General features: G+C 39.6%; 1 protein-coding gene across 1 annotated transcript in view; it reads right to left on the reverse strand.

Moving 5' to 3' along the window:
- The window catches only part of LIMCH1 (LIM and calponin homology domains 1), a 188776-nt gene that overhangs the window by 58530 nt on the left and 117402 nt on the right, over positions 1-12844 (reverse strand). Inside the window, exons 7-10 of the mRNA XM_071432482.1 lie at positions 10931-11126; positions 6374-6623; positions 5444-5716; positions 685-975 (exon numbers count right to left, since the gene is read on the reverse strand). Of these exons, the coding sequence (XP_071288583.1) occupies positions 685-975; positions 5444-5716; positions 6374-6623; positions 10931-11126 (1010 nt within the window). The remainder of the gene's footprint in view (positions 1-684; positions 976-5443; positions 5717-6373; positions 6624-10930; positions 11127-12844) is intronic.

Here is a 12844-nt window from a genome sequence, read left to right on the forward strand (position 1 = left end):
AGTAGTTTTGGGAGCATATCAATTACTACAGTCAGGGTTCCCTGTAGTGTGTATATAATGGTTTTATCTAGAATCGCATCTGTTTGCCAAAAATAAAACAGTTTCCTGAAAAAGATCTCTACCTAGCCAATATTTGTGTTCAGTGACTTAAAGGTCTGTATCACTGAGCTGAAGAAAGAAGAGATTTTCTAGGCTGAAGCCTTGTAACCCCTGATCCATTTCCCAAACCAATGCTGCATAACACACATTAGGACCAGGTGCAACATAATTCAGTGCAGTGTAGTAGGCACATATATTCAGTGCCTTCACTAAAGACTCATCTGGCCCTGTTTCATGCAGGGTATTAAAAGAGCATGGGATGAAAGAAATGCATCAAAAAACATGCACTGAAAGTGATCTGAAAAAGTGTTGAGATATAGAACATATTTTCTAAGTTTATTCTCCATTACTCATGCCCTATCTCATGAGCTTAGATAACAAAATCTTATTTACACTCCCAACTAATTAACACTTCTCCTCACACTGTAACAAAAAAAATTGTTTGGTTCACTTTTTGATAAGCTTTAGCATTTACTTTAACCTGTAGGGTATTTTTTGTAGCCAAGACAGCTTTAGACCTATACAGCAATACAGCATGGTGAAATTAAGCATTATAATTGAAAGAACAAGACCATGAATGCACACCTTGCATGTTCCTTTTTTTCCATCTGCAATGGCTTTTTAACATCTTCCAGTTTACCTTTCTCTTTACTTGTATAGGGTCCAATTAAAAAGGAGTTAAATGGAACTATGTGCTTGGGTTGATTCATTCTGGCTCTCCGGGTGGCAAAGTCATCCTTTTCTAAATCAGGAACTCTGCTGGCTGCTTCATCTTCTGAACCAGAATCCTTTCCTTGATAATGTGTCATGAAGGGGTTGTCCTTGCGAAGGATGATGTCTGGGGTGCTTCCACTGTCTTCACATATTGGCTTTTTACTGACATAGAGCAAAATTAAATAAAGCTCTTGATGCACCAGAGGAGGAGAGGGCAGTGCAGCATCACCTCCAGGTCAAAAAAACAGCACAGGTAATCAAATACGCTTGAAGCTGCTGTTAGATTGGACAAAGCCTAGCTAGAAATAAAACTTATCATATAAAGTAGCAAATCCACGACATCTGTACATAAAAAAGTCAGCATGTTGGACCTTTACTTATTTTAGCTATAGCTGGAAGAACCAGTAAGAACAAATTTTAGCATACAAGATGCAGTGAAGGTATTACCATAACTGGCAGTACTAAACTTCTTTTATTGAGCACTTCAAACAAAGTAAGAAATGTGATGCAAATATCAGATCCCTGGCAAATGTTGTTGAGTCTTGAAATATCAGATATTTGGCATTTTTTTTAATAGGTCTATTAAAAAAAACAAAACCAAAAACCCATCTGAGTAATCACGGAGGCTGTCTACCCACCCTAGTATTCTTAATTGCTTTCTTCTCACATGCACCTTGATTGATTCTCTTCCTAATTAACCTTTCCTTTCCCACAGAATAAGCCCTCTATGCCAATCCCTCTATGCCTCTGTGCCAGCTGACATACAGTAGCTGCAATGATAGCACACCAGTGATGTTGGCATGCCAGAAAATATTGCCACCTGCCTTCGTCAGAAACACAACTGCTATCAACACAGCCTTGCTGTTACTGAAGATTATGACAGTAAAGACACTTGACAGCTGGTACCCATAAAGATTAAGCTTATTTTAACTTGTAAGGGTCAATACTCTTAGGGAAACTGAAAAGACAGATGGCAGGAGCTAGGCAACTCTCACATTTAAAAATATAGTTGTTCATATTGATATTTTAGGAAGTTGGGCAGCAAGGACTGTTCCATGCAGTACGTTTGTAGGCATTTGCTCTGTCATGTAGCACACCTTGCTATACAAAGTGAAATAGAGGGTATCACAAAGGATTAAACAGACTGGCATTAAGAAAGCAAATCTAAATAGTTCAGGGGTTGCTCTGAGTTTCTCTACTACCTTAAATGTAAAGATTGTTTTTTAAAAGCATTTACAACACTTTAAATCCCTGCAAGCCCACTACATACACCACTTATTTTACATTCTCAGCTGCCCTTTGAAAGTACTGCTCCACAAAGTTGCTGGAGAAAATTATGGGGAAGCCATAAACCATCCCTGGCAGAGCAGCCTGGCTCAGGCTCAAAGGACACACAAAACTGTCTGCCTTTGCCTTCTTATACTGCAAAACACAGGATCCCCCATTAGTGATGTGGAGAGTATGGTTTCAAATTAGCTAAAGGCAAATTTTTCCTTAGATCTCTCTGAAGGATCAAAATTTCACTTAGGGCAACAGAAAAAACTGGCCAGTAGCATTCCAAATGGGAACTGCTGTCCCTTTTCCTCATGAATATTTGTGCTCACAACAGCTTCAGAAACAGCTGGCTCACCATGCAATTATTGAATAAGAACTGCTGGATTTTTCAGTCTCATGTCCACCAACAGTAGTGAAGCTTGAGAGCATCAAATGTAGCATTTCTGAGAGTAGTGTTTTTGGCAACAAAGAAATACTGAGTTATAGTACTCAAAAGTGCAACTATGAGTCATTGCAATACGAAACTTATGGCTTTTAGTATGTAACTAGACTTCAGTAATCACTTTCTAAGTTGAGAATATTTTCCACTCATTTACTATTTTTTTCAAGGAATCAAAGACTAGCTGTGACCTTTTGGGGTCTCCTGAAACAGTTTATGATGGTCTTAAAAGTAATTTAAGGTCAGTTTACCGTGGTATAGATAACAAATACTAAATAGTAGATTTAGCTGCAAATTGCTCTTGCACACCCAGCCCCAGCTGTTGCAGAAACAGTAAATGGGTCAATGCTGGTACAGCAGGTGTTTCCAAACTTGCAGGCATTTGCACTCCCTGAAGCAAGGTCTCATACAGGCTTGTGGATCCTTATAGTTCATTTCAGAACAATGGAAGGATTTTGGATCCCTATGCTCTGTCAAGGTAAGAGTCCATGTTATTTTTCAACAAACATATAAAAGCTTGCTCACATTTCTCTCTTAAATTCTCCTCTCCACCATCTTTTTAAACACACTCAATTATTTTCTTTTTAGGGTGTCTCCATGAATGTGATCCCTACCTTTCATATAAAATACAGTAATTAAGAGACAGATGTGCTGGCAATAAGCAAGCAAGGAAGATCACATATCAATAAACAACATGCAACCGAGACAATTCACTCTTTTGGGAAGGGGAATTACTTTTTGGCATGCATTTGTATAGTATCTAATTCAGCTAACTAAAGGAGCTCTTTCCTAGAACATGCTACAGCAATGGAGACAGGCACTTAGACTTCAAGCAAAAAATACATTTGCATACAAGTTCAAATCTTTCCTGTTCAGGACTCAAAAGTCCCCTACTGAGTTTAAGCTTTAGGAACAATTAGATGCCTTGTAGAACTCAAAAGTCACAGTAGGTGTCCTCCAGAGGTCATTAAGTTGAGAGAAAACAGCTTGCAAACAACTCAAAGGAACTAAAATAAAACTGCCAGCCTCAGGTGAAAAAACAAAAGAGAGGCTGGTATCAGAGAAAGATGAGGGAGTAAGAAGGGTGAAAGAAAAAAAATCAGAATACAGAAACAAGAGACTGAGAATTGCTGAATGCCATTAGTGCATGGAAAATTGAATTTGATGCCAAGAAGAGAGATAAAATGGAGATGTTCAGAGAAGAATAATAAGACATTAAGAAACATGGTTAAATGTATCCTAAAGTGTCACTACTAAATTCTTCCTTTCTCCTCACCCACTATTCTTCCACTTTCACATACAAAGAATTTTCCTTACAGACTTCTGTCCTCTGTGCCTTTTCTGCTGTTTCTTCCTACAATCCCCAGAAGCAAGCTCTTACTTTGCTACAGTGATGCTTGGGTTACAAAGCTCTGCTCTTTGACCCTTAGCTGGAAGAGAAAACTGTCATCTCCTCCTTCTTCCGGCTGCCAAATTCCACAAGTCGTTTCCACTGAGAGCAAGGAAGAAAAATTAGTTGTTATTTCTCCTCCCTTCTCCATAAGGGCTGTAAGGACAACGGATTGTCCAAGGAGAGAACCACACATTTGTTCACACATCCTTCTCCTTTGTGGACATCAAAACAGATCAAGCTCAGAGTTGGAAAAGGGTCTCTCAACATGGTGAGCATCCTCCAAATGCAAACAGAGCTATTTGTTATGCACTGAACTGCTAAACACAAGCAATGACTGTATTTTACTACATATACTAGCACACTAAGTGAGGCTGAAGAACTCATTTATACCAGACAGCCCCTCATCATTGGTGCTGGGCTTCATCAAAAGTAACATCCCACAGCCAGACATAAACACTGGTTCAGTACAGCTCGACAACAGTGAAGTAGACCTGAGAAGGGGACATGTGACAGCATATGTTCTGTGACTATTTCATCTGCATATGGCACATCTGCATGTGGCTGCACACCAGCATCACTGCACCTATGAATAAACTGTACCACACACGAGCTGCATTTCTTCCTACTGCATTTCAAAGCCCAGACTGTAGACCTGCAACTGATAAACTACTCACTGTTAGGATTTCACCCCACAATCCAAACCAAAATGTTTTGGACAGAAGGACATTTGGACACTTACCCTTTAGCCAAGCCATTTTGATTGTTTATAAGTTAGCACTTATGACATGTTAGCTAAAACTCTACTTTGCAGTTCATCCCCATGAGTGGAAGAGATTGAGATGATGGAAAGGCATGGGCTGTGAACCTAGCCATCATTCAGTTCTCAAGTTAAAGAACATAGGTAGTACATTCAAAAATAAATAACATAGGTAGTAAGTGAATAACTACATATATTCTGTTATAAAGTCAGGCAAATTATGTCTGCTGAACTATGCCTCCATACTTAAATCGGTACATGTGTTAACAAGCACTGTGCCTTTATAGTTCCTGCCATTAAAAATAAATGTATCATTTACTAACACAGCTAAAAATATCAACCCAACTAAAAAGTGTGGTTCAGTAAACTAAACCATCCCACCAGCAACAAGCAATGTAAATTTCTGAAACTTTTAGGTAAACTAGGCATTTAATGTAGATTCCTATATATTTTTATTAAGTACAAGAAAGCATTAAGTGGAAGGTGACAAGTAGTCTGTGTAGTAGTTTTCCTGGAGCCTGTTTACATTATGCTGTAAGACAATATAATTTCTCAACACAAATGCAGTTAGCATCATACAACTCTGCAATCCACAGCTGCCACATCACAGGCTTTTTCAAACCAAGACCTTCACTAGCAATTGTGAGTGCTTAGCAGACTGGATTTTTGTTAGGAGATGTGAAATCACAGTGGATCAAGGAAGCCCACACTTCAGGCAATCCTACAATAGTGAAGCGTGCATGATTTCCCACACTGCTGGGCTAACCTGCCGTAGCGCTGGGCTGCTGACATGACCTTAATGCCAGCTTGTTCCAGTCTTCTCAACTTTCTGATCTCTTCCACATCTTTCCCCTTGGGTGCTGATGTTTCTTTTGCACTAGATGAAGGATATTGATCTATGGAGTTTTCTTCACTTTGATTCACACCTAATTGATTTTTAAGGGAGCTTGCTTCAGGAGCCATGGAGCCCACTTTCTCCTTTTCACACAGTCCTGATGTTTCATTCAGTTCTTCTTCTATGGTTTCAGGGTGGGGTTTGCTATTAATTATACAAGGTAGTTTAATGTAGGCTGTGCTTGAAACATACACACTTATAAGCACATTTTGCTGAAGTCAAGATGCCAAAGGATGAATTCTGATGAATAATCAGGGTAGATAATTACGCTCTTTAAAGGAGATTGTTTTTTAGTCCAAATCAAAAGTGAAGTATTAGTTGACAAAACCAACATGCAGAGTCACACACAGAGTCACAGCTATATAAACCATACTGGTGTATTAAATACAACATACAAATAAATTTATTTTACAAAAAAAACCACAGCAAAAATACTATTTTGATTAAACAGATAAAACATTACTTTGAGTTATCATTTGTCAGTAATTATCTTGAGAACTGAAACAGATTGTCCAGAACAGTTTTTTCCAGCCTTGGGTTTGAGCCAAACATCGACGTTACTTACATTAACCAATATCTTGTCAAACAGATTGCATTGTATGGTAAATAATGACATCGCAACAATGATTTTTCCACTTGTTACTTGTCTACTAGCCTCACTATTTGCTAAAAACTACTTATCAGTACCACACCAGCAAGAGATTTATTACAGCATCATACACCTTGTGAAAAGAATGAAAACCGGGCAGGTGTTAGAGCGCCATCAGTGAGGAGAGGAGGAGGTGGGCAGGCCAGTCTTACCTGAAAGGTCTGTCTCCCAGCGGTGACGTCGCTGTGCTCCAGCTCTTTCGGTACTCCTCTCGTTCAGCTTTCTTCTTCCGAAGCGGAGCAGGTACATAGAAAGTCTGATTACTCTTGTTTGGGAGGTACTGGTTAAAAGGCACAGCTGATTTAGGTTCACCATGTGAGGTCCGCCTCGCCAACATATCATCTTTTTTCACATCTGGCATCTTTCTGTGTGGTAGGTCAGTTTCCGAGTCACTTCCTCTCCCTAGTGAGGAAGTTGGAAAAAATGTCCTTTTTACTTTCACTTTCATCCAGTTGTTTGGGTTATTTTTAAACTATAAATCAGAGAAAACACCACCAAAAAAATTATATTTAGCCACTGTTACCTGCATTTGTATTTTAAAATCAGTTACTGAAGGTAGTAGCCACAACATCTACACAGACAGTGAACTTTTTTCCATCATTCCCTGAAAAATTCATCTTAAATCACAGACCACATAAAAAACCTTAGGTTAAAACTAAGCCAGACTGGTCAATCAGATAGGGCAGAAGTTTGCCTAAAGCCCAGATGACTCCTAGTTGTACATAAGGGCATGTCTGATCTGATTCACAGTCTTGAACCTACACTAATAGGTGCCTAACTCAAGCTCAAACAAAAAAAAAAAAAGATTCCGTGTTGTATAGCTACAGAATGGCAGGAATATGTGGATATTCCAACACACACATTAACACAGCAGTTTGAACACAGACAGCATTAGCTTCAGTCAAGACTTGAGAACAGCAGCTGCTGCTGTGAACCAGAAGGCTCAATGGTCTCTCTCCAGTCTCACTGGTTGCCTAGTCAATCAGTCTAGCACACTGCAGAATAGACAGAGACTTGATACTCAGATGGAAAGGTGCAAGGGCAGAGGGAAGTGATCTCAGGATTTAGATGTTAGATCACTACAGTGAAGAAATAAACTGGCAGAGAAAAATCAAGAGTTTGAGAGAATAAGATACGAGGTCAGCAGAGCTGGGCGACCACTTGATATTGTTCAAATGAACTAAACTTCCTGATATTTACAACGTATTTAGAACACTGAAACTTAGGCAAGTTTCTGACTTGAAATTCCCAAATTGTAGGAGAAATGCCCTAAAGAGCATTAGCAGTGTGGAACTTCCCATTTTGGAAGCTTAGATTCCCTGCATCATCATGAGCCTTTTAAAATAATTCACAAAGAAGTTATGTAAATAGTTTTCTCCCAGCAGTATAACCTTATCATGGACCCTGATTTGAAGAGTGAAATGGAATGTGTTCAGCTATTTGTCCCATCAGCATTTGCATGTTCTCCAAGCTCTGGAGAGTTGGATGTCTCTGGTCCTTGGCCCCTCTGCAGCACTTGCATCTGCAATCAGCTGTTCCCCTTTTTAGGGTGAAGGGAAGCCACTCAGGTTGTGTCCTCTTGTTAATTCAAAACACTAGTAATTAATAGCTAATTCACTGTGCTACATACTGAACAACTGAAAACAATGAAGTCATAAAAATCACAAGTAGTTTGTGTATAATTCAAGTGGAGGAAGAAAAAAGAGGTCTAAATATGCTAGGAATGTTATTTGCAAAGAGCTTTCGCAGTAGATTGAGTTTTTCATGATTTTCTTGGAGAGCGACAAAGAAGAGTGAAAAGGAACAGTAGGAAAAGACATGACACAATGGAAATGAATGTTAGAGATCACAATACATTTGTCAGTAATCTTTCACTTGAAAATTTTTGTTAAGAACTTTGACAACTAACACCACAATTGGTATCCTGAATCCATGTCTAAACAAAAAGTGGAGATACCGTCATAGAATCATGGGTGTCTGAGGACAGCTGAGGTAGGAAGGGCTGTAGTGTCATTAGACAAAGCAGAGCACAGAGTAAGTAAAAGATAAGAAAAAGATCCCTTACTGTTATTTGCTATTCTGATTGCTTTTGACTTCGCTCTGGTGTCTATTTTTGTATCACATCAAAACCAGTCTTGAACTGGCAGACAGAAAGGATGAAATAGATAACCACAGTAGCAGAGGAATTAGAACACATTCCTCTTGTTACTGATGTGCCTACCAGCATCCCCAAGCTGAGTACTTCAAAGAAATACAGCTTCTTTAATTATTCATATCTTACTAACGAAATTATTTTCAGCTCAAATTTGCAAAAAAAGTACTTGAAGCCAAAATACCAAATGGAAGAGGCAGCTATGCTCTACATTTATAACCTAAAGTTTGTTGTTTTGCTTTTTCAAGTAGAAGCAGCAGCAGTTTCCACAACTAGTAACAAGAAATTATACACCAATGACATGCAAAGATCCTTCTTAAAAGGATCCACGAACAACTGCTGGCCAAGCAGAGCATTTTATTAACTGGCAACTCTAAAGACAGTTCAGTCTGTGATTCTACTGTGTTTTAAATAACTGTTTTACTCTACCACTGGTTTTGTTTGTTTTTTTGCTAAGGGACAAGTTCTCCATGGGACACCAGAGCAGTTCCTCAACAATGAAACTAATCACAGACGGCATTTGTGAAGGTAGTATTACATACTGCTTCTACCTAAACTAATCACCTTAGCATCACTTAAATCATGTCTATTCAGGCTTTTATTTCTTCTAGGAGTGGAAGAAATCATAGTTCTAGTCCACAACAATATTATGTGGTTTATAAAGCTCCTATTTGAATGGAGAAAGAAGCAATGAAAGCAAAATGTTTTCCTCCATCCAACTTTGCATATAGAATCAGAGAATTGTTTGGGTTGGAAAAGACCTCTAAGATCATCGAGTCCAATATACTGTTTCTATCAAAAACTACTAACAGCTGAGTAAAACACTGGCCTGCTGGGATCACAGGAAGAGGTTCAACATAAAGGAGGTCAGCCAAGTTACACCTCACCTGCAACTGTTGTAGGAGACAGCTGTGAAATTATGGCAGTAGTAAGCATGGAAAATAGGACAAATTAGAAAGTGTTGGCTGGACAAGTCATACATGTGCACACAGCATCTGCACGCACCCTGGTTAAAGAGTAATTTTTCAGAACAAGCTTTGTGGGCTTTCATCTTATTGTTTGTTACAGACTCAGGAATGTGACAAGATAGAATGTCTTAGCAAACAATCAAAACCTTTCTAACATCTGATAATACAGTCGAAGATGACAGGAAGCATCTACAGGACATATGTAACTGGCTGTCTAGCAGCTCTAAGTAAGCATGGAACTGAACATTCCTTGGGCACTCAGGGTCTAATTTTTGATTAGGACATATGAGGTGTTCCTATTTGCCAACACCATGCTTGTCTCATTTGAGAAGGCAGAAAAGCCTTATATATATATATCTATGTAATATATATTTTATAGTGTGGAGTCTGTGCTCTGCTTAGTGTCTGAGGGGTCATGAGGCTGTTTCAGGGAATCAGCCCCAGTAGCTAGTTCTGGATGGTCAACCAGTAACAGCCTAAACACCACAGACTACTCAGAGCAGCAGAGCCGATCTTAGCTCTGATTTTCCCAGGGCTCTTTCATAATTCTAATGTGATACCAGCTCTCCCTGCCAGCTTTCCAGTTCTAAGGAGTTCCCCATCACCTCAGGAAATCTTTCATGTGTCCGGTTATGATTAGCACCAGTTTCTTTCAAACTGCCAAAAGCAGTATGAACATCTGGTTCCTACCAAAAAAATCTTCCCGCCTTTCCTTTTTAAATTAAAAAACCAACATTACTAAGGAGAAGTGATTCATGTGTGCAACATAACTTCATCTGATAAAGTTTGACTTATTCAACTGTTTATCAGGAATGCAACTGCACAGAAAGAGCCTCAATCATGCATCCTTTTGTCCTAAACCAGAATCCTACTCATGACAGGTTACTTAAGTGTGTGCTCCACATCTGTTATAGAAAAATCCTTCTTCATCCAGCATGCTGTGTTTACAAGCCTCTGAAAACCTCTTGGAATCAGAAAAGAAAGGCAGAGAAGCAGTAGCCATTCTGTATGCCCAGAGCTGCCTGTCCTCTCACAAATGTGTACAAAGCTTTGATGCTGGGATGTATTAATTTACCCAATTTTCTAAATGCCATAAAAAGATATATGATATTTGATAAAGTGCTGTACATCAGCATTCAAAACTCTGCCAAGTATCAGACATTCTCAAGATATTTCTATGTCATTTATCTGCCCTGCATTTACTTAAGCAAACATTTTATTCACTACAATTCACTATACGCTGTTCCTGTAATTTTATGTCTTGCTTCAGCCTAGTTTGTAAGTTAAAATGAGTCTGCATAACCTCCTCTTACACCAAAACCCAGAAAAACACTCTTCCCGTCATAAAACCACACTGCAATGATGTAACTCATTTCCCAGTGCTGCACTATCTTGAGACAAACTTCAGGTAAGCTGTTGGCAAAGTCATCTACACCTCAGAGAGCACAGATCAGCATTCACAGAGAAGTTCTCCCAGCAGATTTGCCTGAGTCAGAGGCTGTGTGCAGCTTCTGAATGGCACATTTATTCCAGAAACGCTACTTTATGTCACAATGTTGTGCATGTGCTGCACTGTGACTGGTACATACCATCACTACTCCCTCTGAGCACTACATCTGGAGACGGTGTCTGCTGCGAGCGGGAGCCAAAGGAGTCCAGACTGTCAAAGGAATCATCTCTGCCGTGGCGAGGCGGGGAGAGGGAATCACTGCGCTCCGAGTCCCAGCAGTCTATGTAGCCGCTGTCACGAATGCTGCGCTTGGGGCTCTCAATATCCTCTGTTTCCTACATGGAAATACAGCAGGAACCTCCTCAGAAAGAAGGCACTGACACTAGTGAGATGCGTTGCACACCAAAAAACAAAGCATCTTCCCAAATACTAAGAATCTCCTCCCCAAAAAAAAGGGTTTCCTTGGTTTTTGCCCCTTCTTCCCTTCAAAACAAAGTGCAAGCTTGCAATAAACCAGTTTTATGCTGTTTAGGAAGAAACTACTCTCATTAGATTAGTACAATGAACTGAGAAAAAGTTCTAATAGACCAGTTAATAAACTGATCAAAAGTGAAAGTAACCTGAAACTTGACTTGTCGTCCACAGTCCCTAGCACAGCCAAAGGCACTACAATTTTAACATCGTGCCTGCATCAGGTTTAAGTTTGCTGCTTTCCAAAAGATCCCCCCGCCTCTCCTTGCCCATCTATTGTATCTGGCCAGGACCCCAGCAGACAGCATTTGTTGTTGCTGCTTCAGCCTGGCAGAATAATAAAGCAGTGTGCCCCAGCCTCCGTCTACCTTGAAGAGAAATTCCTGTTATGAAAGAGGGATGTCTTTCTCAAGCAATCAGCAATGAAAAATATGCAAAATGCTTTTCCCGATGCCTCAGAAGAATTCAGTTGTGCTCTTTACTCTTTGCCAGCTCCTGGCTCTGGGGGATATGAAAGCACTTGTAGCTGACCCACATGTTCAGAGCAGGGAGAACAATGGTTGTCTTTGACAGCCCTGTGATTATAAATTCTTTCCAGTGCAAGCAGCACATACTAAAACACTGAAACTCCAGCAGAGGGAAAGGTCAATAGAAGCCATCCTCACTCTCGCATTATAATAAATTCCTTGTTTTAGAGAGTGTCTTAATATTAATTACAATCGCTCAGACTGAGAAAAAACAAAAATAACTAAGTTTGTTCAGAGATAAATCTATTTTTTTCTTCCCCAACAGTAAGTAAAGTCAGAGATGTGGGTGCCATTATCAGACTGACATTTTGTGACCCAAAGAGGCTGGAATGTGATTTTTTTTTTATTCCCAGAAGCATTTGAATATTAATTCCTAATTAAGAAGCACCCCCTGCTTACCACTAGCTGAAGCACAATGGCTATATTGAGCAGAGCTCCCACTGTCCCTGACTGCTAAGGTTTTACCCATCACTAGTACTGCCAATGAGAAGATCAATCAGGAATATCACAGTATGCTATGGTGGGCTGCCTCCACAAAAAAGAAGGTTTGCCAGACAAGTGATGGAGAGTGGAGAGCCCTGCAGTAATTCACCAACACTCCCCTGACGAACAAGAGGGAGGCTTGAAGCAAAACTGAGACATCAGACCAAACGCCCTGCAAACTTTTCAGGAAGAAGGCCTAATTAGTGCCACTCACTACTAATCTGCCAAAATACCACATTAAGGCCAGCAGCAAAGGTCACCTAAGGCCGAGCTAAACCGTGGTAATGGCATTAAGTAACCTCACAGTAAATAGAAGTGAAAATATATTCTAAAAACAGATAAAATGCATCTAAAAAAGTGGTAAGGTATCCTATATAACTTCCTTTCCCAATTCTGCTTAGTGAACTAAAATGCTGGTAGAAATAATAGACAACAAAAATCTGTCTCCCTGAAATCTGCATGAATTACAGCCAAGAACAAGTCTACAAATCCTATCAAAATCCCGTTTGTGACACGATCCAAAAATCTTTTAAAAACTCCAAATTCCTTAAATCCGCTCATCCCTTCATACC

This window comes from Agelaius tricolor, unplaced genomic scaffold (assembly GCF_023055355.1).
Source record: "Agelaius tricolor isolate 1412-34295 unplaced genomic scaffold, bAgeTri1.0.p SCAF_8, whole genome shotgun sequence".
Taxonomy (NCBI): domain Eukaryota; kingdom Metazoa; phylum Chordata; class Aves; order Passeriformes; family Icteridae; genus Agelaius; species Agelaius tricolor.